Raw genomic sequence first — 26,053 nt, 5'->3', positions numbered from 1 at the left:
GGAAGCCCAGCAATTTCCGTTTCCAGCAAGTTCCCAGGTGATGTTGATGCTGCTCATCCTAGGCAATACTTTGAAAACCACTCATTTAGGGTATATTCCTTTACATTTTAAGGAAAACCTCAACCAGCTGTCACTCTACCCTGGGGAGTAGACCTTAATTCATAACTTTTATTTTATTTTATTTTTTGTAAGATTTTATTTATGTATTCATGAGAGACACACAGAGAGAGGCAGAGACACAGGCAGAGGGAGAAGCAGGCTCTTCGAAGGGAGCCTGATGTGGGGCTCAGATCCTGGGACCGCAGGATCATGCCCTAGGCCCAAGGCAGATGCTCAACCGCTGAGCCACCCAGGCGTCCCCATACTTTTTTTAATGAGAGGTCTATCATTCATTTTATAGGTGAGGATGAAAATCATAAGCTAATTTGGGGGATCATTACACTCTCAAATTGTTGGTGGTAAGGCTGGAACAGGGTCAGGGCTAGTAAGAAGAGAGGACAGAAGATAAAAGAAAGTCTTGGGCAGTCCTGGTGGCCCAGTGGTTTAGGCGCCACGTTCAGCCCAGGGCGTGATCCTGGAGACCTGGGTTCGAGTCCCACATCAGGTTCCCTGCATGGAGCCTGCTTCTCCCTCTGTGTCTCTGCCTCTCTCCCTCTGTGTGTGTGTTTCTCATGAATAAATAAAATCTTTAAAATAAAATAAAAAAAAGTCTTACACATTTCAGCGCTTATAAAGAATCTCTTCCAGGGATGCCTGGGTGGCTCAGTGGTTGGGCCTCGGCCTTTGGCTCAGGTCGTGATCCTGGGGTGCTGGGGTCGAGTCCCTCATCTGGCTCTTTCTCACTCACACACACACAGCCTGTGTCTCTGCCTCTCTCTGTGTGTCTCTCATGAATAAATAAAATCTTTAAAAAAAAGGAGAGAGAGAGAGAAAGAAATCCCTCCAGATGCCTATTCCTAGATGTGCCTATTGTAAAATCGTAGCACCATGAAAACTGCCTCCTCTTCCCCCTGCACCGTCCCGGCGGCGCTTCCCGGCGCTCCAGCAAAACTCTGCCAATCAGTGTCCACCAACAGTCCTGCCAACCCCACGGGAGCAGGCGATGGGCAGGGTTTCCCACCGCAACACCTTAAATTAAAAAAAAATTTTTTTAATTAAAAAAAAAAAAAAAAAAAAAGGCTGGGTCTGGAGGAAAGCAGAACTCCGAATTGTGAGTGAGCGTTCCCGCCGTCCCCCAAATCGGCGTCCCTGGGGAAATCCCACCCTGCCTGCGCTCCTAGCAAAGCCGCCCGGAGCCCCTCGCCGCGGCCGGGCGAGCCGCGCCACCCGCGCTGTGCAGGAACGCGGGACCAAAAGATGCAAAGGTGGCCAACAGGTGCGCGAGGTGCTGGCCGAAGAAAGATCGCAGGAGCGGCGCCAAGCCGGCCCGGGCGGGGGCGGGGGCGGGGGCGGGCGGGGGCGGGTGGGGGCGGGGCGGGGCGCGGAGGGTGGGGGCGGGGTGCGGGCCGGGGGCGGGGCGGGCCGCGGCGGCCGCAGGGTCCGGGGCACCGGCCGGGTGGAGACCCGGGGCGCCGAGCCCGGAGCGCGCGCGGGGGCCGGGGGGGGGTGGGGGGGTGGGGGGGGCGGCGGCCCGCGCCTCACCTGGTTGAGCTCATTCTCGGCGGCAATCCGCAGCTTCGGGTCGATGGTGCCCTTCAGCGCCTGGATGATCCGGTTGAGGTCCATCTCCCCGGGCGGGGGCTCCGCGGCCCCCGGACCAGTAGGCCAGACTGCAGCTTCAGTTTTCCTTTTGACCCTCGCAGCCTCCTCCTTCGCGCCCCCTGCACTACCTCACTCCCCGCCCCCCGCCACCGTCGCCACCTGCAGCCACTTGCTGCGCCACTCTGACTCCGCGCCCCCTGTCCTCCCTTTCTACCCCCCACAACTCGCTCTCCATTCACCCTTTTACGACAGCCGGTGGGAGGCGGGAGAAGCGAGAAGAGGAAGCGGCGCTTCCTTTACGGCGGGCCCTTCCCCGGGGCGGGGCGCCATGGCCGCTCCCGCTGGCGGCCCCCATGATGCTGTACGGAAAACAGCGCCGGCCTCTTCCCGGGAGAGAAACGGCGCTCCCGGGCTTGGGCAGGAGGCCACCATGCCGCCTTACGGAAAACAGCCTCCGCGGCTTCCCAGATGAGGAAACCAGCAGGCTCCAGGTCTCTTTACAGCTACTTCCTAATTAAGCATGTACAGATGGAGCGGCACTTTGTGAGTACGAACCTGTGCAAGGGCACACTTGTTGGGACCTAAAGATCACCTAGCCCACGCGAGGGAGGGCAGGATTCCCTTGGTCCCTGGAAGCCATCATTCATTCATTCATTCATTCATTCCCTGAACATTTGTCAAACATGTTTTGGAGCAGAGTATTGAGATATATGTAGGTACCACATCTCAACAAGATGGTCGAGATGCAGGTTTTTATGAAGGAACTTACAAGCTGATAGAAGAGACAAACGTACAAATGTTTACAGAGTAAGTGTGAAAATAAAGAGATCAGAGAAACCATGTGCCTGAAGTTTTCTGAAACAGGTCTGTACCTTCTAAGAAAAAGAGTGAAAGGCCAGGAGTATACAATTTCCACCCACTGTGACAATAAATTCAATGGCACAGGGGTTGGCAACGGCTCCGTGTTCCCCCTTTAGTCCATTCTCCACACTGACATCAGAGTGTTTAAGGGTTGACACTGTCATGTCCCTTCCTTGATGATTTCCCATCAATTTCAAGATAAAATAAAAACTCCTTAGCACTCCAGGGTCTTAGGAAACGTAGTACTTTCATCCCCACACTACTTCATTAACCTCCTTTCTTGGGCCTCGTGATAATCTAAAGCTCCTTGACTTCTGAAATATTAACCCCAATATCCTCTTTTCAAATTAAGACCTATTCCTCCATTCGCTCTCCCTCAATAATTCTACACCTGTTTTCCAACTCAATTACCTTTTTAGTTCTTAGTTTCCCCATTCCCGAAACACATCCTTCTCTGCTACTGAACCCCCAATTCAACTTGTCTACCCCTTGACCCACTGTACAAATTGACACCAGTACAAATGTGTGTTCTTTTCTCAGGATCAACAATCCCGTTCCTTCTTTAATCAGCACCATCTTCCGTTCTCCCAGCAACTGTCCCAACCCTCGAGACTCTTCTCAAACTCTTTACCTGTCTCCTAGAACCATGCAAAGATGAACAAAGTCATCAGGCTCAACTCACTCAAACAAATCTCTGCTTACCAGTCCTCACTTCCTTACATCCAATCTGAAACCAGTCCTCTCCTATCTCTTCTGGGACCTTGCTTAATCTCTTCTCTATGTATTTTTCATTAAAATAAATTTTGGGTACAATTCTATGCTCACAGTTGACTAGTTTGTAATACTTTTTCTTGTATTTTCAACCCCTTTCTCCCCACTGACTCAACCTCAGCCTAAAAACGTTTCCCCCAGTTAAAAAACAATCTTTCTCCAATAATGCTAATTATTCTTCCTTCTTTTTCACCTTTCATTCCAAAGAATGGTCTTCATTCCTTCTCTCCTTACTTCCTACTCATACTTCAATCAGCTATCCATAGTCTTCTGCCCTTGTTTCCCTCACTGAAACTGCCAAGCAAAAATCAACTCTGATCCTTTAGATACTAAATGCTAAAAATGTCTTTCTCTTGTATCTGGCACTGTATTACATGTTCTTTTTACAAAACGTTTCCTTATAAGGAATATATTCATAATATTTTGATGGCTCGCTTGATCGCCCAACTCTTAAACACTGGTGCTTCTCAGAACTCTTGTCTTTAGCCCTCCTCTTTCTCTTCTCTTAAACCCATTATGCTTCTGTCATTTCATCCACTTAGATAAGTTCAAACCATCAACTCAACAGAGACAACTCACAAAACTGCTTCTAACCAAGAGCTCTTTCCTTAAACTAAATGTATCCAAATGCCTACCATGTTTCTACCTGATATACCCAAATCCTTTAAGGCACATGTCTAAAACTGAAGTGTGGTAGCACTGAAGATGATTTAGAATAGGGAGATGCTTGATGCTGTTATTTCAATAACATAAAAAGAGAGAAAAGACTAAAAAAAAGTAACATCATCAATGCTGGCAAGGATGCAGAGAAACTGGATCACTCAAGTATTATTGGTAGGAGTTTAAAATGATACCAACTATCTGGAAAACAGTGGTTAAGCAAACTGGCACACCTATACAATGGAATACTACTGAGCAATAAAAAGGAAAACTATTCAACAACCAGGCTGAATCTTCAGAGAATTAAGCTAAGTGAAAAAAGCCAATCCCAAAAGCTCACATACTACCTGATCCCATTTATGTAACTTTTTAAAATAGAACATTCCTAAATGGGGTTTCTCAGAGGGCTAAGTATCCAACTCTTATCTCAGCTCGGGTATTGATATCAGGATGGTGAGTTTGAGCCCTGCAGTGGGCATGGAGCCTACTTTTAAAAAATAAATAACATTCCCAAAATAACATTTTACAAACGGAACAGATAAATGATTGTGAGTGCTTAAATGGGGATGGGGACAAGAGGAAAGTGGGCATTACTATAAAAGGCAACATGACGGAGGGCTCCTTCTGGTGATGGATATGTTCTCTAATCTTTGACTGTAGAAATCTCAAAATCTTGGTCGTAATATTTTATCAGTTTTGTAAAATGTTACCATTGAAGTAAATTAGAGGGTACAAAGGATCCATCTGTATCATTTCTTAGAACTACATGAGAATCTACAATTATCTCAAAAATTTTAACAAAAAAAAAAAAAAAAAAAAAAAATTTTAACAAAATGCATAATTAAAGAGAATTGACACTTCCATTAAAACTCTGTAGGCAAAGATTCAGTGGAGATAAATTGCTAAAAAAAACAATGTCAAATTAGCAGTGTCTAAGGCAACAGGAAAAACCCCATAAGCATCTATGATTCTTTCATCTTTCTTTGCAAGTGTTCTAAAATAGCTTTCCCTAAACCATAACTTATGTTTAACTTATATATGGCTCATTGTTTTTGAGTTTTTTTTTTCTTTGAGAGAATGTCTATTTCTTGATACACTTACATTATTTACAGTAGGATGTAAGCCAGCTATACTGTCTGGTTGTACTATCATGGTTTACATGTCTCACCTCTTTGTACGTCTGTCTCATCTGCTTCCAGGAGCTGTTTTGAGGACAAAATGAGATAATCACATGGCCTAGGGAACATGTTCAGTATTAACTATCTTTGTATTCAATTTAAAAGACAAGACAGGTTGTTCAACCTTTAATGAACGAGACATAGTGAGACCTAGTCTCACACTATGCCTAGTATGTAAAAAAGCAATCAATAGTGGTTGAATGAATAAATGCATGCATGTGAAACTGATTAAGGGATCTGAAATAGGATATCCATGATAGAAATTAAGAAGGTAAGACAGGAGACATTTCACAAGTTGACGCAACAGTAATTTGTGGCTTCTACAATATATAAAGTAACAAAGGGAAGCCAAGAATGATTCTGAAGTTTCAAGTTTTGATGACCCGTGGAAGTCATTAACCAGGGCAACCTGAAGGAGTATTAAATTTTGGAGTAGTTTGCCTTTCAACATGTTGAACTAAAAGTGCTTATGAGTTAGACAGCTAGAGGTTTCCACTGACAACTGAAAATTCACATCTGGCAACCCCAAAAGAGCTATGGTAGGGGTTAGAGTTAGAGGAAGAACACAAGGATGATGTTAGAGTACTATGAGTCATCTGTTTATATAGGTTAGTTGGCACCTAGACATGAATGTTACCCAAGAAATACAGCAGAGTGCCAGCACAGTAACTGGCATTACAACTCGAATTACAGGAAGTAGTTTTTACTGCAAGCACTGCCACTGTGGCCTTTGAGATTTAACATTTTAGTCCTCTAAATGGAATATCACACCGCTGTCTTCCCCATCTGTTGGCAGCAGCTCATCTGCTGGTCTATGTTAATAGGCTTGAATCTAGTCCACATGGTAAAGAGAATGGGCGTTAAAACCCAATGCACAAAAAACTCTTAAGTTTAATAATACAATTTTTAAAACATGATAAATAATCAGCACGTGAATATCTCTACTCCAAAAGCCTCTGTATCACCAGGGCTCAACATCATGACACCTGAAATATATGAGCGTATACATACATCTTATAAACGTAAGATCTTTAGTACTTTGTTAATGTTATAGAAGTCGATGATAGTCTCCTTTAAAATGGAACATGTAAACAAAAACTGAGTGCACTTTTTTTTGTTTTTTTTTTTTTAATTTATTTATGATAGTCACACACACAGAGAGAGAGAGAGAGGCAGAGGGAGAAGCAGGCTCCATACACCGGGAGGCCGACATGGGATTCGATCCCGGGTCTCCAGGATCGCGCCCTGGGCCAAAGGCAGGCGCTAAACCGCTGCGCCACCCAGGGATCTGAGTGCACTTTTCTAAAAGAATTGACAGACCTCTCAGTTTTAAAAATTAAAAAAAGTGATAAATAAGCTAAAGAAATAGGGGATAGTCTCCAAGAGACTACAATGGTAGTGATGGTGGGAAGGGATAGAAACTAATGATAGCAGTAGTATTAACTATGACTAAATTAAGAAATAGTTTCAAATCAGGGTTTTTCTCAAAATGCTGTTTATTTCCTCCAGCTTTCACTTTCACAATGGAAAAGGAGTCATCCGGTCTCAACTTCGGGAGCTATTGGAACGACGCCTTATGAGGACACCTCAACTGAATCTAGTTTGTCCAGTTCACAAGGTTTGGTTAAACAGCAAAACTGAGCAGTGCACCAAAAACATTTGTCCGTGCAAAACCATGGGAAATGTTAAAAGCAAAAGCCCCTGAAAACTAAAGAGGAAAAAAAAGTACTGTAGAAAATGCTAGGTCTGGCCCAGGAACTTCTGCTAGTGACCTTAGAAAATCAATCTCCAAAAGTCTCAATCTTCTTATGCCCCCAAACAGCATCTGCCTCAGCAGAGCCACTGTAAGGATCCAGGAAGATCACATAGATAAGAGTACTCTGTAAATGATCAAGTGACATGCAAATAGTGAAAGATGGAAGGTAGTTAGGTTTTTACCTTCTACCTCTTCTGTTATCCCAGGCTTAATGATGAAACACCTCCTCAAGCACCATCCAAAGAAAGACAAGGTGGTATAAGAACCATAAAACCTGCAATTTTATCTTTTAGCATCTTTAACAAAAAATGCGATACGTATATTTTACGTTCTACAATAAGTCACAATGGAAAGTGGAAGTTTTCCTCTCTTCCTACAACCCCCTTTCCTTAAAGCCAACATTATCAAATTTCCTATACATACTAGCAGAAATGGCAGAAAATATTGGCCATTATTTACAATAGGCAAGATACAGAAGTATAAGTATAGTATACTACTATATCGTAGTATAAAACAGGGTGATGTCAAAGCACTGTAAAAATACAGCTATTAATAGGACTTGAGAAAGTTGAAACAATGAGGCAGTTAACATAATTGGTATAAGAGGAGAGTGAGCAAATCTCTCAAAAAAACATATCCTGCTTTAAATACCTGCATTTATTCACTAAATCATTATACAGGTGGTAACAGAAGCTCACTGTCGTTGGGGGAGAGTTCATTTAAAAAGACTAAAAAATTTAAAGTGAAATAACTCCAAGGGGAATTTAGTACACAGAAAAGCTTCACCTCCCCCATCTCTCAACCCCGTAACACAGATGAGTATCTACATATTCAGGGACTACATAGTAACTATAGGGAAAGCCTTCCTTCAATTGTATCTACAAGTTCTTCTGAATAAATACAGGTTCTTTGCACCAGGTCCATAAATGGGCTAAACCTATCTAGAGACCCTCACTCCATCTCTTGCAAATACATTTAAAATATATGCATATGTACACCTTTCTGTAAAGATATCTGGACTTTTGCGATTAAACTTTCCTGGAGAACTGTCTTCAAAATGTTACATTGTTTCAGAATTAAAGATCTTGCCCATTCATTCTCCCCAAGTCTAGGGATTGTTCATTTCCAATTCAGTCTTTACACTGGGGAAAATATTTCATTTAGAAGACTGTCCCAAAACATGACTGTCTTCACAAGGGAATAACCTAATCAATCTCTTTGTTAGACACTTTGACAGTTCTTCACAATATTTCAAGTAAATTTATAAATAAAAATGGTCTTATGTGTAGGAGAAAAGACTAAGTTGGAGACCCTAGTGTTGTAGAAAATAAAATGGCTAAAAAAGCTGAGAGGTGGGCAGCCTGGGTGGCTCAGCCGTTCAGCGCCGCCTTTGGCTCAGGGTGTGATCCTGGAGACCCAGGATTGAGTCCCACATCGGGCTCCCTACGTGGAGCCTGCTTCTTCCTACGTGGAGCCTGCTTCTCCCTCTGCCTGTGTCTCTGACTCTCTCATGAATTAATAAATAAAATCTTTAAAAAAATTAAATAAATTCTTAAAAAAAAGGCTGAGAGGCCTTGTTGAATTTGACCCATAATTCTTAAAAATGAAATTTTCCCCTTGGTCATTTAATGTCCCTGCTTTTCCATAATTTTTTAGTTTGTATTCCGGACAAAAAAAAGCCATTAACTGGGATCCCTGGGTGGCTCAGCGGTTTAGCGCCTGCCCTCGGCCGAGGGCATGATCCTGGAGTCCCGGGATCGAGTCCCACATCGGGCTTCCTGCATGGAGCCTGCTTCTCCCTCTGCCTGTGTTTCTGTCTCTCTCTCTCTCTCTCTGTGTCTCTCATGAAGAAATAAATAAAATCCTTAAAAAAAATTTTTTTAAAGCTGTTAACTTATTAACTAGGATACTGATGTCTCTACCCCACATCTACCATGAGTTGAAAAAATTCTATTAATCACATTATATCCTCTATCTTGAGAATACTAACATTTAACACCATGAAGAGTTAAATGTGGCTTACGGGCTTAATTGAAGCCATGCCCAGGACTAAAATAAACAAAAATAATTTTATGCTCTTATACCAACTCCCTGAGATTCAGCACCTGAGAGTTGTCAAACAAGAACTTTCAGTGGGTACCTGGGTGGCTCAGTGGTTGAGCATGTCTTTGGCGCAAGTGGTGACCCCAGGGTCCTGGGATAGATTCCCCACATAGGACTCCCTTCAAGGAGCAGGTTTCTCCTCCTACCTCTCTCACGAACACATAAATAAAATCTTTGAAAAAAGAACTTTTTGCCTCAGTAAGTTAGTTGTAGGATTAACAAAGCCCTTCTCCAATCCTTCCCTATATTCCAGAATACTGCAAACAAAATGCTTACCCATAAAAACTATTCTTTAATCAATAAAATACTTATTCATGAGAAACATATTTGAGCTTAAATTGTCAAGTGTGAGAATATGTGACTAAAATGAATACTAAGCTCTGGCAGTGCCTGCTACACTAATACTACATAAGACATTATATATGAGGGGGAAAATTACATCACCTAACATTTATTAAATACTTATGTGCCAGGCACTGTGTTAAGTCTTTAGATATTCTCAACTGAACTTCACATTTGACCTATGAGATTATAGAAATGGTCTATTACAAAAAAAAGAAATTAGTAACTAAGTGGCAAAATTAGGACTCAAACATAACATTACCTGACCAGAGATCTATGCTTTCTCATGACTAAACATTCGGTCTATTGAGATTGAGAATCCACTAGAAAATGTAATGCCTGTTTATCTTGTATTATATTATAGATGTAGTAGTTACTTAAAGACAGCTAACAGATAACATGTCCTACTACAAAATAGCTTCAAGGAGAAATGTTATTCAATAGCCAATGGAAAGCAGATGAAATCTTTTGATGAATTACATGTATAATCAGAGAAAACTCTTAAAAAGAACTGTTCTATAGTCTTGCTTTAAAATAGCATCAACACATGAATAAACACTCATTCAAAAGATATCAGTGATGAATAGTAAAAGTTAAATATTTTACCTCAACTAAATTTTAACCAAATAAGAACACTGAAGGTGCATGTAACTTTTTTATTGAGGCACAACAAGGCATTATAACTTGCCTGAATTTGAGGCAGTCAGTTTAGTAAGCTGAACGTTAATACAGTTAAGGATTAAGTGCAAACAATATACATTCACAGCTTGACTAGCGAGGCTACATCACAATTTATAAAGTGCCAGATTAGTGCTAATTGTCATTCAGCTTGAAATTTTTCACCTTGGGGAGGAAAACAAAAAAAGTAAGGACCTCCTCCTTCCTCTAGGAATGAAACCATTTTCCTAATCCAATCAGTCACAAGGGCAAAGACTACTTCTCCTTTAACCCCACTAATTAGAACACCATCCTTTTACTGTCAATTCTGCACTGACTTTCAATCTTGATAAAGAAGATAGCCTGAAAATGTAGAATATTTCCAACTACTTCCATAAATTGCTCCCCTGTGCAAACGTAACCATATCTGGTCTCCCTGGAAGAGCTGAAGAATTGCATGATTGCTAGCAGTTTCGTGGTCTGGAGCACCGTCATTGGCATAGGCAGATACCAAGACTTCTTCATTCTTCATGAGGTTGACATATAGTGGCACATTCACTGCCAGCTTTAGCATGTGAAAAATGAAAACATAAGTGCCATTCACCGGGCAATTAAATCTACCAAGCTGAAGATCAAAAGTTTCTCCCAAGTTGTTTAGAAGAAGATCAAACACAATAGGTTGGTCTAAAGTTCCAGGGGCGAGATTAGAGGTTCTGGCTGCTGAGAAGGCAACTCGCATCTGCTGAGGCAGGGGATAGACGTGTACTGGCAGTATGGTGGCTGCTGGATTTGTCACGGGCACATCCACAGGGGTCATGCTACGGGAGTCTCCTTGTCCAGAGTCACCACTGTTAAAGGTTTCGTTGTCTCTTTCTGGGCTGCTCACCTGAGAAGAATCACTCCACCCTGCTGTTTTATTAGCAACAGTGAGTTTCTCATAATGAAGCAGTTAGCTTTGAACACAATATTTAACATTAGTCGGCTACTGAAACACAGATAAAGATACATTTTATAGTAAATTCTAAAACAAAAGCAACAAAATATAGCTACAGTATACTTTTCTAGATTTTTCTAGCCAATAGGCTTTTATCCTAAAGTCAAAAAGGACCTAAGATGATCTTGTCTAGTAGCCTCATTTTCTTAACAGTTTTCTTAAGAAAATGAGGCTCCCGAAAATGTTGGCTATTTCACTCGTTTCGATTAGTAAAGTCTAAAAACCCAGGTTCAAACGCTCTTCATACTACTTTATCTTTCTTCCATAATTCTAACTCAGCTCTTCATTCCTCAGTGATAAACATACTCAAAGAATCTAATGTATGATGACTCAAAAAAACTTAAGACTACTTTAAAGAAAGACTTTTAGAACTACTTGCCAAAGATTAATTTGTTATGGTAATAAGCCCCATGATAAATTTTTGTTCTACATTTCCCAGTTAATGTGATATCATAAAATTTTAAACACTAAGTAAAAAACTAAAAATAAAAAAAATAAAAACACTTTAAGTACTGTACAGATAAAAGCTCAGATAAAAGGCCAGGACAGTGTGAATATATCAACTGCTTTCTTAAAAAGATTGTTTTCCTGTGATAAAGTTAGTTAATCCTCAGGAATTCTTGATTTTCTCAGTTACACTGTTTATCTTTTAATAGTACCTTCACATTTTAAAGAGTATTATAACATCCTGCCTTTGAAATTTCAAGTCATGGTGTCTTAATTGCTGTTTATGCCTATATTTTTAATGTAGTGACACTAGAAAATCTAGAAGTGCCCGTTATCACAATGGGCCATAATCCTAAACCATCACATGAAACTATTTCAAGTATGCATAGTGAATATGTACCCAAGGTTGAATTAGGCTGTGGTGCCAAGCAAACTGAAAGAAGCATACATTTACTTTTAATTAAATGGACAACTGATTTCCATAGCAGGTCAAGTTGTCTATCTCCCTCAGGTCAGCAGTACTACCATTACACAAAAAACTTTAAAAGATAAGCAGTAAAAACATATTCTGGGGGAAAATTCAAAGAAGATAAAGATTTAGAGGTATGTTTCAGGTAACCCACTTAATTATCCTTACCTCTTGAATTTGTTCGAGGACCACCAGATGTCCCTCCTCTCTTGTAACACTGCTGGAAATTATCCTGAAACGAACACATAAAATGTAACCTGGATATAAAAACTGCAAGATGATTACTTAGTTCCCAGTGTTACTGCTGATAAATCTGTAAGATTAAAGTCCTCTTAGCCTTTTATCTGGCCTTCTCCAACAACCACAGAGGATCATATATTTCCAAATACCAAGAAAAATAAAAGCAAGAGCCACAATAGCAGTACTTGCTTCATCTCTTAATTAACCTGACCAACTAGGTATACTATTATTTGCAAAAATGATAGGGCATCTAGGAAACACTATGTAAGATACAGTTCAATGATAGGTAATGAGGGAAAATTTAGAAATAGGGCTTGATCCTCTATCCCTTATCTCAAGATAAAATGAAATAAGGTAAGAACGCAGACTATTTCAATCTTCCTCTGATTATAAATCGAACTGTGAAGACAATTATGTTAGGGTTTTATTTTGTTCTGTTTTGATACAGGAGTCGATAAGAATTATATGAATGTATCATTGTCTGAAAACAAAAAATGTTCAGGAGGGAACATTTCAAACGGACTACCAACTATGGTGAAAAGTCAACCTCAAAAAAAAAAGTCAACCTCCATACAATGTGAAAAGAATGGTTAGTGGTATGACTAGATTAATACATGCAATAAAAAATCTCAACAGTACAAGAAGGTACACAATAATTAAGCCTCCTACCCCAAACTCCTAATCCTCTTCCTAATAGCAACCACTGCTACTAATTTTAGGTTTCCTCAGGAAGGAATTAATAATGTGATGGCTCTACACCTCACATGGGACTTGAACTCATGACTCAAAAATAAATTAATTAATTAACTATAAGTTTAAGGAGAATTATGCACGCTCTGATTAAGCCAGCCAGGTGCCTCAGGAAGAAATTCTAGAGGGGGGCACTTGACAGGATGAGCACTGGGTGTTGGCAAATCGAACTCCAATAAAAAAATACCAAAAAAGGAAGCAATTCTAGAATACTGGTGTTAAGAACAGCTCCAATACTGAAGTCTGTATTAATAAATGCACTCCCATCTCAATCATGTTATCTGAGCTAAAATTCACATCCTTGATATACATCCAGCATTATGGCACTAAGCATTTACATATATTAATTCAGTTAATCCTAAGGATAGCTCAGAGTAATATCCTCACAACACTTCAGAGTAAGATGGGGAACTAACAGCTGAGTATCATCTGAGGAACCAGGGCACAGAAAGTTTACACAACATACCTAATAATGTCACAAAACAAAGGAAGTCTTGAAATCAGAGATCAAACCTAAGTCATTTGGGTGATCTGGTGTGTTCTTTAAAGCATGTTTTAAACCCCTTTTCAATACTGCCTCTGCACAGACCCTACTTTGTGTAACTAACTATAAGCTCTTCAAATACAGGTACTTTATTACAACAGAACTCGGTTTGGTACCATATACATTATTTCAGAGGCTTATTTAACGTCAAAACTGAAAATTCTGATGTATACATTCATATCCATATATGACCAAGGGCAGGGAGATCCCAAGATTTGTTATCCATCTTTTATTATAGTTAAAGAAAATCTGTTCAGTTATTCAAAAAAAATAAACAAAAATATTAAACTAATGAAAAAGACCTTTGCTACACCTGATATCTAGAAGTTAAATTGAAAGCAACATAACAAAGTGAAGCTTACAGGGTCTGGAGTTAAAAGAACTTAAATTCTTGCGTTTATTCTACCACTTGCTGAGTGACTTTAGAAAAGTTATTTAACTTATTTCTGAGCCCCAGTTTCTCTTATAAGGTGGAATAAATGAGTTAATACTAAAAACATGATAAGACCTTTTATGTTCTGTGTTAACAGGCAGGTGTCATTTACCCTCTTTGGTTACTGGAAAATCTTCCAACTCAACTACTCTCCACAGTACTAACAAGTAGTTCTACAACAGAGTGACTCTGCTATCATTTAATTGCCGGCTTAACATCAACAGCTGTACAACTATTCAACTACAACAACTCTTCTTACCCTTTGGGAATAAGGTGTTCCAGGATACTCTCTAGCTTGGAACTGTAGCTGGCTATAATTTCCATTGGTAATTGAAGGTGGTCCTCTATAAGTATCAAAACCTAATAAATAAACAACTTAAATAAAATTATGGGCAAAATTATACTAAACTTTTCAATAGTTAATTCCATACCACTTTAAAAGTTAAACTGATCCTATTAATACCATCATTAGATTTATGCCTTCTTTATAAGCAAACTCTACTGATATTGCTTCCACCATTAAACATATTTATAAAATATCGCCGACTTCAAATAAGACAACTGTAGAAATTTACCATTGCTAGAATGCATGTGGGGACTAAGAAAGCAGAGTAGCTACGGCCTGTCTAGATAGAACACTTTTGCTAATACCAAGCAATGACAGAACACTTGGAATCAGATCTAAGACTTAAGAGACTATCACTATTATAGTCTCAAAGTTTCTGTTTTTATCTACAGTATCCTCTAATAGACAAATAATTAGAAAGTGGGTATTGTCTAATTATGACATATTTTAAACAATCAAGTCAATTAAGAAAGGAAAGTACTTAAACATGAAAACCAAAATTCATCCCTGGAAAAAGATGCTCAACCTTTCACTTCAGCAAATCACAGGATCAACCTGCTTTTCATACAAAAAGTTCCTCTGTTACATACACAACAGGTACAATAGAAATACTGTATTTTGCAGAAATAGGGAATTCTCTACCACAATATGGAGGGCAACTAAAAAAAGAACAAGGTAAAGCAAAAATAGTTTTGAGTTAAGTAAATATATAAACAAAATAATTCAGTATAATTAAACTTTATTCAGAGCATACCTTTATAACCACCAGGGGACCGATACGTATTGGTTAGTAATCTCCCACCACGAGTACATCCTCTAACAGATCCCCGGCTATTGACAAATGGTTGAGAGGGTCTGGGAAATACATTCGTCTGTGCTGGGTAAAAGGCAAGGCTACCATTGCTTACTTGAATAGTTCCATCAGGATAACTTGCTGCTTAAGGAAACAGTTTTAGAGTCCAAGAGTTAAATGGTAACAAAAGTTTAATACTCTTTAACTTAAAAGTCATTGTATATCAAAACGTCTAATGCAATTTTCTTGTATTAAAAAAAAAACCAGGTACTATATAAATGGATGTATAGAGATCCTGGTATCTACACATATACATATTTAGGTAATAGAAGATTATTCACCTTAAAAAGGGAAGATATTCTGACACATTCTACAACATGGATGAACTTGAAGACATTATGCTGAGTGAAATAGGTCAGTCACAAAAGGACAAATACTGTATGACTGTACTTACTCTAGGTTAAGCACCGAGAGTAGTTACATTCATAGAGAAGGGTGGTTGCATGGGGGCTGTTAAGGAGAGGGAATGGAGAGTCAGCATTACATGGGTAGAGTTTCAGTTGGGGAAGATAAGTCCTAGAGATGAATGGTGGTAATTACTGCACAACAATCTGGATGTCCTTAATGCCACAGAACTGTATACTTAAAAATGGTTAAAAGGGCAAATTTTATGTTATGTATATTCTACCACAATTAAAGGGGAAAAAAGGCTAAATATTCCAGATCAAGAGTAAAAGACGATGAATTTTAATACATACTGTAATTGAGAAAGCATGTGACAAATAACTGTTATGTAAATCATCTGCTCTGCTTTCACACTGAGGTGGATAGGTCCAAGAATTTACATTTATTACCTCCTGTGATTAACCAAGTACCCAGAATGCTCAATTCATTTGCTCAATCTTAAGTTTTAGAAAAATTAAAAGGGATCTGAAATAACTGCAGAGTTGCCTACTCTTTCATGTATTAGAATAGCATGAAAGAGCAAACTAGTTTTTTATCTCCAAGCAAACAGTGGAATAAGCACACTAAGTTGTATCTTCACTTTAATCAATGCTTTATTAGAAGAGGGAAGAACAGAGACAAGGCCAGATAGCTATCTGCGCTAAAAGAATTAACAGAATGCTTTCAAAAACCTTCATAAAAGCAGCTATAGTGTCCTATATACCTCTCTTATCATGGTCCATGGTAATCAAGGCAATCAGATTTAAAAATATCTGCATGGTTCAAGTTTAAACCACCTAGGTGCTACCTCTACCAAAGTTAAAATTAAACAGGTGAACTTAACCAAAGAGAAAAGGCATTTAAGTGTTTCTCAACACTTGAACATGAAAAGAAATAATGCTTAGCTAGTAAGAAAGAACCCCTAACCTATCACTACTGAGTAGTTTTCCATTCAATGAGCTTTCATTTGTCTTCAAAATTATCATACTCAAAGATCTTACCAGTCTCTTGAGAAAGGACAGTTTGTTCTACATGTATAGCTGGCAGTTGGCACTGGGGTGGTGTTTGTGTACTTGCTGTAGTAAAACTTTGATTGTAGCCGGATGAATAAGGGGATTCTTTTATTTCTTGTTCTTTCCGTGGAGGCAGAGGTGCATTAACATTAAATACCTTAAAAGGGAAGACAGTCTTTTGTGAAGTTTCATAGAAATTAAGGATGACATCCAACAAAACTCTGCAAGGACTTTAACATTTCTCCAAAGAGAAGTGGCCAATAAGCACATGAAAAGATGCTACACATCATTAGTCATTAAGGAAATACAAACCCAAACCACAATGAGATCCACCTCATACCCATTAGAATGACTGTTACAAAAAAAACACACACACGAAACCAGAAAATCTAAGTGTTGGTGAAGATGTGGTGTAAATGAAACCTTGTGCATTTCTGGTGGGAATGTAAAATGGTGCAACCAATTGTGGAAAACAGTATGGTGAGAGCGCCTGGGTGGCTTGGTCGGTTGAGCATCTGCCTTCAACTCCGGATTGATCCCGGGGTCCTGAGATCAAGCTCCACACTCCAGGCTCCCTGCTCAGTGAAGAGACAGCTTCTCCCTCCCCCCACTTCCCCCACCATTCCCCCCACTCATGCTATCTCAAACAAAATCTTTAAAAAATAATAGTATAGCGGTTCCTCAAAAAGTTAAGCATAGACTTACGACTGTGTGATCCAGCAATTCTACTTCTCACATATACCCAAAAGAAATGCAAGTAGAAACTTGGGTTTTGTAAGCTAAGATTAAAACATCTGTAGCTTGGTTCTAATCTATATAAGTTTAAATACTTAATACACATAAGTATAAAATATTATTCATAATAGGCAACAGGTGAAAACAACCCAAGTATCCATCAACAGCTGAATGGATAAACAAAAAGCAAGTACAGGGGCACCTGGGTGGCTTAGTCAGTTAAGCATCGAATTCCTGATCTCAGTTCAGGTCGTGATCTCAGGATTGTGACCTCAAAGCCCCATATTAGGCACTATGCATAGAGCCCCAACCCAAAGGTGGAATATGCATACAATGAAATATTTAGCAAAAAAAAGAATGAAATTCTGATCCATGATACAACACAGAAAACCATTGAAATATTATGCTAAGTAAAGTAAGTCAGACACAAAAAGACATTTTGTCTTTATATGAATTTTACATGAATTTATATATGAATTTCCATGAATTTATATCAATACTTAGGATAGGTAAAAGTTGTAGAGCCAAAGAGTAGAAGAGAAGTTACCAGAAACTGGAGAGACGGAAGAATAAAGAGTTATTGTTTTAGGAGTACAGTTTGTTTTGGATGATGAAATGCTTTGGAAATAGTGGATATGGCTGTACAACAATGTGGATGTACTGAATGCCACTGCATTATATACTTAAAAATGGTTAAAATGGTGAATTTTTTTATACATATTTTACCATGGCAAAAAAAACCCACTTCTATTTGTTTTCTAACAGATATAAATTCAAGTACAAAAATTAATCTTCCTGCTACTATGATATAAGACTGAGAATGGGGATCCCTGGGTGGCGCAGCGGTTTGGCGCCTGCCTTTGGCCCAGGGCGCGATCCTGGAGACCCGGGATCGAATCCCACGTCGGGCTCCCGGTGCATGGAGCCTGCTTCTCCCTCTGCCTGTGTCTCTGCCTCTCTCTCTCTCTCTGTGTGACTATCATAAATAAAAATAAAATAAAAATTAAAAAAAAAAAGACTGAGAATGAAAGCTACATAGGAAGAAAGGGTACTTTTTTCAAAAATTAAAGATGAAAAAAAATCTACCAATCTCCCTAAATTTCTACCAGGTGCCTGGCAGTGACCTGTCCAGACTCGAAACACTGTCTATAAAATAGCATCTCTAGCCCCCTTATCCTGCTTCTTTTTTTCCACAACATATAGCATTTGATTATATCATATATATGAACTTTTCTATTAGTGAATAGAGGCCTATAATAGGCCTCTATTATGAAATATAAGCTTCTTGAGCACAAAGTCTTGTCTCTTTTTCATTGTCAAAAACCAATCCCAGTCATTGAGAACCATGTCTGATTTCATCACTGTTTATTGAATGAGTAAACAAATTAATAACAAATGAGAGTCAATTCATACTGGATAGGATTCAAACAGGTAGAGAAGACAGACTGGCATAGGCAAAAAAGGTACTGTGATGAGAACATACAAGCCAGGGACACCTGGGTGGTTCAGTAGTTGAGCATCTGCCCTCGGCTCACAGCCGGAGTCCCAGGATCAAGCCCCATATCAGGCCACCCGCATGGAGCCTGCTTCTCGCTCTGCCTTTTGTCTCTGCCTGTCTCTCTGTCTCTTATGAATAAAAAAATCTTTAAAAAAACATAGAAGCCAAGTACTTGGGACTAGCCTAGAAAGATTATATCAGACTTCAAAAGTTATTAAGTGTCAAGCAAAGGACTTTCAATTTCATTCTGTAATGAATCATTGCTTTTAATTAGGAATGAGAAAGTCAGTAAAACCAATTTGGCAATACTGAGTAGGAGGGACGGACTAACAGGGTAAGAAGAAAAACAAAAACTAAACAGTTCCAAGTGGCAAGCAGGAAGTGTTAAGATTAGTGAATTCGGGTGTCTGAATTTATCAATCTATCTCCCTGCATTGTACCTGCTTCCCATGGCCATTCCACTGACTCTACCCCACCACCATCACTCAAAAGTATCTATTGTAGGGCATTAAAGCACCATTAGATACTTATTGACTAAAACTTCTTTTTTCCTAAAGAGCTGTTTTATACTATCTTGTTTTAGAGAATAAACAGAAACCTAGTTGTCGAGCCTTACACTTAAACAATTTATAGAGGAATATGTACTTAAGAATACCAAACAAATAATGCTCCAAAAACCAGCATGGGATCAAGAGGAAATCAAGTTTCAGGGACACCTAGGTGGCTCAGTGGTTGAGCGTCTGCCTTTGGCTCAGGTTGCGATCCAAGGGTCCTAGGATCAAGTCTTGCATTGGGCTTCCTGCTCAGTAGGGAGCCTGCTTCTCCCTCTGCCTATGTCCCTACCTCTGTGTCTCTCATGGATAAATAAAATCTTTAAAAAACAAAAGCTTAAGGAATGATGGAACACCCAAGTATGTGTCCATATTTCAGGTTATTGATGCCATGGACCACCACTTGTGTAGTATTAGTAGTGGTTAGTACTATTAACCTATTCACAGAAAATTATGTTTCTCAGGTCATGTGGATGGTGCAGTCAGTTAAAGTGTCTGACTTGGTTTCCACTCAGGCCTGATCTCAGGGTCATATGATCGAGCCCCTTGTCAGGTTCCACTCATTCGGCTTACCATTCTTTCTCCCTCTCTCCTCCCCTCACTCTCTCAAATAAATAAATCTTTTTAAAATAGAAAATTATGTTTCTCACCCACACATTTCATTTAATTAATATGGATCCTCAGCTTTCCTTACTAATTTTCTAAGAGGGGAAAATGTTCCAATAATATACCCATTCGAAAGTCTCAAGGCTTTGGATTTAATACTCTTCAACCACAAACAATATTTGCATTGGACAAGAGTAAATAATCCAAATAAGAATAAAAAAGCAAAGTTTTTCACATACATCCATTATCGTGTACTTAGTAAGAGAAACAATGGTTTTTTTAACAGGAATAATGAACTGCAATTGTTATTTACGTTTATACTCACTGTCTGCATGGCTTGAAAGGGCGCTGTGTTAATGGTTACTGAGCTACTACTTGCTGGAGGTGACTGGAAGCCCTGTTCAGAGCCCTTTGACATGGGAGGATTTGGAGAAGCTAGTGAAGACGGCTGCTTGCTTGGGGGAACTGCTGCCTGAGGAGGAGAAATGCAGCATCAGCCAATCACCTGCCATGTAACAAGCAGTTAACTTACACTAAACCCCAGGCTAGCATAAGTCAGCAAGTTCTATAGGATGACATTTGGACACAGGAATGCAAAAGAATAGCTTTTGCTTACAATTTCAAATCACAACTGCTGAGGATGCACACTAGCATTTGCTTTGCACAGCTTGCTGACTATGTGAAAGAGTCTTACTATTAATCAGTCTAACAGATGAGGTGCTGAACTTTTTATGAATACTTGGTACTTTTCAAACCCTGAAATGGCTTTTTCCAGCTAAGAATATAGTATTATTCCAAATCTATACAGAACAATTAAGAAAAATCTTGTGTTAGTTGCTTAGTGTTAATTTTTTCTTATTTTAAAGTCTTATTCTTGGATTGCTATGTCGGCTGCCTAAAAAAGAAAGCCAAACTTGATCTAATTTATATCATCTTTATCTACTATCTATAAGCAAGTCCTTGATGAAACAGATTACAAATTCAAAGGCTTATTTAAAAACATACCAAAAAAAACAAAAAAAAAATAAAAAAAAAATAAAAACATACCAAAAAACAAATCCCAAGTAGAGAGCTATGACTCACTTGGTCACATTTTCCTCTTAAAATGAGGAACCAAATAATTTTAATTTAGTACAAGTCTGCACAAAAAAACTTAAGGTGTATCTCTATTTTCTTATATTCTATAATGAATACATTCTCTTGTATAATAGTTATATTGTAATAAAACCTAAGAGTTGCTAACTTGACCCAAAAAATCATGGTATCTCACTATACTTACTTCAAGGACTTGCTCAAACTTAGCAAAAACTACCACTTTAGAATTGAAAACACAAACAATATAGTTGACCCTTGAATAACAGGTTAGGTATGCTGACCCCCAAGTCAAAAATCTCCATATTAACTTTTGGCTCCGTCAAAACTTTACTAATAGCCTATACTGACAGAAAGGAAGCTTTGCAATAACAGTAGTCTATTAACATATTTTTTAAGTTATATGTATTATATACTGTGTTCTTACAATAAAGTAACCTAGAGAAAAATGTTAAGAAAATGCTAAGGCCCCAGTGTCCATCAATTGATGAATGAGTTAACAAAATGTGGTATGTATGTGCACACACACAATGTAACATTGTTCACCCACAAAAAAAGAATGAAATCTGGCCATTTGTAATGACACAGATGAAGCCAGAGAAAGACAAATACCATGTGATTTCGTTCATGTGGAATTTAAGAAACAAAGCAAATAAGCAAGGGAGAAAAGAAAAAAACAAACCAAGAAGCACTCTTAATCATAGAGAACAAACTGATGGTTACCAGAGGGGAGGTGAGTGAGGGATGGGTTAAATGGTGATGAGGAATAAGAAGTGAACTAATGATGAGTAGCAGGCGATTTATGAAAGGCTGAATCACTAAATTGTACACCCAAAACTAACATAACACTGTATGTTAACTACTGAAATTAAAAATTTAAAAAAAGAATCTGGGCAGCCCTGGTGGCCCAGTGGTTTAGCACCGCCTTCAGCCCAGGGTGTGATCCTGGAGACCCAGGATCGAGTCCCATTTCAGGCTCCCTAAATGGAGCCTGCTTCCCCTTTTCCTTTATCTCTGCCTCTGTCTGTCATGAATAAAATCTTTAAAAAAATCATAAGGAAAATACATTTACAGTATTATATCATGCTTATCAAAAACTCCATGTATGTAAGTGGACCTGCACAGTTCAAACCCATGTTGTTCAAGGATCAACTGTACTGTCAAAATACTGACAAAATTAGCAAAAGAGAATGTAACTTATTCCAATGGAGACAGTGCTAATACTAACACTATAAACTTACTGAGTCTTCAGTCACATAAGTAGATTTTTCTAAGAATTCCTTTGATATAAAAATATGAGAAACATGACCTAATCCTATCTAGAACTTTTCAACTTTTTTAACATAAGCAATTTAGACATATTTATTGTATCTCATAAGGCAATACACTATTAAGTCCATTTATATGGCAAAGTTACCTGTGTAAGTTCCAGGACCATAACATCTACAGAAAGCAATACATTAGTAAAGTATAAATATTAAATCATTCAACTGATTGTGCCCATAATGCATAAGGTAAGTTGGTTCTGCTGTTCTTTAAGACAGAAAAGAAATTAAGACAATTGGTCTCTTATTACCTCAGGAGTCTCCGAGGTCATAAATTCGGTTTCAGATCCCGAAGAGGCCTGATCGGTAGTGACCAAGCAAGCATTTGAGCTACAAGTAACTGAAGAAGAAGCAGCCTAGACACAGGGAAATATAAAACATTATAAAAAAGCATATTTTGTTCACTTTTTATTTCCTGGGCCATAGGCTTCCTAACATGTTACTCTTACCAAGCACTCACTACTGCCAAGTACTATGCTAAACACTTTATATTTATTAATACATTTAATCCTGACAATAACTCTGTAAGGCAGATACAACCATTCCCCTTATATTGACAATAAGGCAGAGGCAAAGAAAGGCTAGGTAATTTATACAAGATCACACAAAACTTAAGTGTTAGAGCTGAGAGTCAAACCCACGCAGTTAGCTATTCCAGGGCTGGTCACCAAAGCTACACATCTAATCCTGTCCTCACTTAACAAGATTCTTGGCCCTGGAAACCTGGGGCCAGATTTTCTATCTGGCACTCAATAGCAGTTCACCAGAAGCAGCTCAAGGTACATTTAACACTCTAGACACAGCTCTGCCAGGGATCATAATAACCATGTTTTCACTCTCAGTGCTCCCAATGTCTTAAAGAGGTAAATAGAAAGGATCCGCTCTACATAAATCAGTTGCACCAAAATTCTAAAAAAATTACTGCTAATAATATTTATAAAACAAAAATTGAGAAAGCAGAGTAGGAACTAAGGGTGGAGACAATTATAACTGATAAGCTATGAGAGTAGCTGAAAAAGAATTGTAGTACAACAATATTAGAATATAACTAAGATCTATAAAAATCTAGCAATCTCAAGCTCCAAAGTGTCAGTGAATCAAGTCCTTTTATCTAAGTGCTTTGATGTGGAAAAAAATAAATGCTTTGATGTGATTCTTAGAAGCCCAAGTAATATAATGGGTAAACTGGAAACTAATGAACGGCAACCAAATATCCAGAGTAGTGTTTCAGTGACCTTCTAGATGGGGTCATTGTAATAGGCCACTTCTTGGGAGGGAGACAAAGACGAAGTTTTAAAAAGCTCTTATGAAAAGTCTGAAATCCTATAGAACATTTTTTATACCTAAATAGTTGTAATTTAGACCTTACCAAAATAACAGAACTATTAAGAAGCTGTTGTCTTTCTAAAGCTAGGCCTTTCTTCTAGCCCTCTCATTAAAATAATGAGACAACTGTCCAAAATAATTCAGACTGGCTATTGTAGGGACAGAACTCTCTTGCCAGAGAAAGACTTCTAAATGCTATGTTAAGACAACTCAGGGTACTTGATACTTAAGCTTTTGTTTTTGAGTTAAAAGAGTCACTTAACAAAATAACACATTCTTCACATTACTATTATTTACAAGTTATTGCCGATCTTGCGTCCAAACTATTGTTCTTCAAGTAGACCAGCTGAATGTAGTTTTAAGTATTGAGTAAACATGATGGTAGACACCAGTGATTCCCAAAAAATGGATGTGCAGATTCATCCAGGAAGCTCATTTCAAATAGATGGCTAGGTTAACACCTCTGGAAATTATTATCTGATAGGGTCTATGATTTCTGGGAATATATAACTTTATTATTAAAGTGAGCTTCTGATGTGGGACACCTAGGTGGCTCAGCTGTTGAACATCTGCCTTTGGCTCAGGGCTTGATCCTGGAGTCCCTGGACGGGTCCCACATCAGGCTCTCTGCATGGAACCTACTTCTCCCTCTGCCTCTGTCTCTGCCCCTATCTCTCATGAATAAGTAAAATCTTTAAAGTATTTAAAGACCAGTATATTCCCAAAAAATTTAACTTGTCAAATGAAAGCTCATGTAGAACCTTAACAGCCAGAAGGGAAAAAATGGAGCCTTTATAGCAATGAGTTGAGTGAGGACTCAGCTTAATGTATTTTGAAAACTGAGCCACACATCTAAATATAAACTACTATAAACAAATGGTATTTACTCAGAAGTTTTTGGACAGAAAGGCAACAACTGTTGAGCCATCTGGTAAAAATATTTAACCTGTCAGAGCTGTTACTATTAAGAAAATTGCAATAAGGTTTTCAGGAAGATCATGAGCTTTTTTTTAAAGGTTATGAACAGAAAACTAGCAAACCTTGAAATTACTACTGATGGAATCGTAATGTGGCATCAGGGATCTCAATGATCTGGTCCCTAAGGGATTTCTAAGTATGTTCTGTGAAAATCAGTTCCTCGGAATGTTAACTCTTACGTGTGGAGGGAGGTGGGAGATTAGCTAACCATGGGTTTAACAAAATTAGTGTTTTTTTTTAGACCCTTTACTGTGCTACCATACCAAGTGACTTAGGTAGCTCAATGGCAAAGTTAAGATTTCCAGACAAGGTACCTCTGAATTTTTTAGTCTTGCTTTTTCCTTATTAAAATCAGCTAGCCTTCTCTATTTTAACGGAGTTCTTCCCCATAGTCATTAGGTAACCTTGAGGACCAGTTGTACTTAATCTATAAAGCTAGATATCCTTAGAACACTGTCGATCATTTATTTAGGTATATTAGAAATAAGCAAGTCTGATCATTCTTACCAAATCAAGAGTTTCTTCCCAGAAGAGCAAAACAGGAAAAAAAAATAGCAAAGATAGATTACTTTGGAAAAGTTACCTGTAATGGCTCTTGAAGAAAATCACTTTGACTGGATAGATTTTGTTCTGTAGATGCTACAGATAGTGAAATAAACAGTAAACTACTGAGGGAGGAGTAAAGTTTATGCATCTCAAATGAGTAGAAACTAAAGTTCTTACTTTACAAAAAAAGCAGTAGCCAAAAGAACTAGATCGAGTTCATCATGAATTTTTCTATTAGAGCTCTAAAAACTCACAAAGGATTGAAGAACAGGATATTAATCCGTTCTGTGATACACAATGTTTTGAGGTTATAAACAAGTAAAGCAGCATTTTGAGGCTTCCAAAAGAACTATTACCTTAAAAAAATAACTAGTAATAGTCATCTGGAAGATCTGAGCTATCGTGAATAGTAACCAACTGCTACTCAAGTTCCAAATTTCAAAAATAAGTCATAGGTCCCTTCCAGGTTCATTTCCTCTTTAATCATGTATGTTAATATACTTTTTCAATTATACAGTTTTCGTTTGGTATCTTATTAATGTCCATCACTTTTATTAATTACACTCTTCTCCTTACTTCACACAGAATTACTACACCAATCTTCTACTTGGTGTCTGCTGCTCACTACAACCGGACTATGGCTTCAATTACCTCATTCCTCCCAGAAATAAATTATTGTAGAGCAAGAAGCCTAAAGTTTGTACGTCAGACCAGATTTAATTCTAGGCTCCATCATTAGTTAATGTGTTAATTAGCATACTAAATATCACTGAGGTAATTTCACTCATAATTAGGATTGAAAAGTTTCAACACTAGATTTAGAGTCAAAGGGACTCCAGTCACTTCAAAAATAACATTAAAAATTGCAAAAACGGTCATTGCACATCTCTTCAA

At 38.5% G+C, this 26,053-nt stretch overlaps 2 protein-coding genes and 1 long non-coding RNA gene across 13 annotated transcripts in view; 1 reads left to right on the top strand and 2 right to left on the bottom strand.

Annotated features, from left to right (window-relative positions):
* IPO8 (importin 8) overlaps positions 1–1,953 on the bottom strand; it is a 71,137-nt gene extending 69,184 nt beyond the window's left edge. Inside the window, exon 1 of one of the 3 annotated variants that reach the window (XM_072798470.1) lies at positions 1,642–1,953. In XM_072798470.1, the coding sequence (XP_072654571.1) occupies positions 1,642–1,725 (84 nt within the window). In that variant the 5' untranslated portion in view covers positions 1,726–1,953. The remainder of the gene's footprint in view (positions 1–1,641) is intronic. The other 2 variants (XM_072798471.1, XM_072798472.1) reach the window with 2 other exon arrangements.
* Positions 1,637–25,885, top strand: LOC140617303 (uncharacterized). Of its 2 annotated transcripts, XR_012017538.1 has the most exons (4): positions 1,637–2,244; positions 6,681–6,789; positions 12,628–12,768; positions 14,004–14,810. It is a non-coding gene; the product is annotated as an uncharacterized lncRNA (long non-coding RNA). The 2 variants fall into 2 exon arrangements; XR_012017537.1 differs by lacking the exons at positions 12,628–12,768; positions 14,004–14,810 and adding an exon at positions 25,745–25,885.
* CAPRIN2 (caprin family member 2) overlaps positions 10,015–26,053 on the bottom strand; it is a 43,044-nt gene continuing 27,005 nt past the window's right edge. For 2 of the 8 annotated variants that reach the window (XM_072798464.1, XM_072798469.1), the window contains 8 exons: positions 25,197–25,252; positions 22,561–22,665; positions 20,218–20,364; positions 16,491–16,659; positions 15,007–15,189; positions 14,166–14,266; positions 12,108–12,171; positions 10,015–10,938 (listed from right to left, as the gene is read on the bottom strand). In XM_072798464.1, the coding sequence (XP_072654565.1) occupies positions 10,370–10,938; positions 12,108–12,171; positions 14,166–14,266; positions 15,007–15,189; positions 16,491–16,659; positions 20,218–20,364; positions 22,561–22,665; positions 25,197–25,252 (1,394 nt within the window). In that variant the 3' untranslated portion in view covers positions 10,015–10,369. Of the gene's footprint in view, positions 10,983–12,107; positions 12,172–14,165; positions 14,267–15,006; positions 15,190–16,490; positions 16,660–20,217; positions 20,365–22,560; positions 22,666–25,196; positions 25,253–26,053 lie in introns of all 8 variants that reach the window. The other 6 variants (XM_072798462.1, XM_072798463.1, XM_072798467.1 and 3 more) reach the window with 6 other exon arrangements.

Source organism: Canis lupus, chromosome 25, assembly GCF_048164855.1.
Source record: "Canis lupus baileyi chromosome 25, mCanLup2.hap1, whole genome shotgun sequence".
Lineage (NCBI taxonomy): Eukaryota > Metazoa > Chordata > Mammalia > Carnivora > Canidae > Canis > Canis lupus.
The sequence above is the reverse complement of the archived record's forward strand: the minus strand, read 5'-3'. Positions and strand labels throughout refer to the sequence as shown.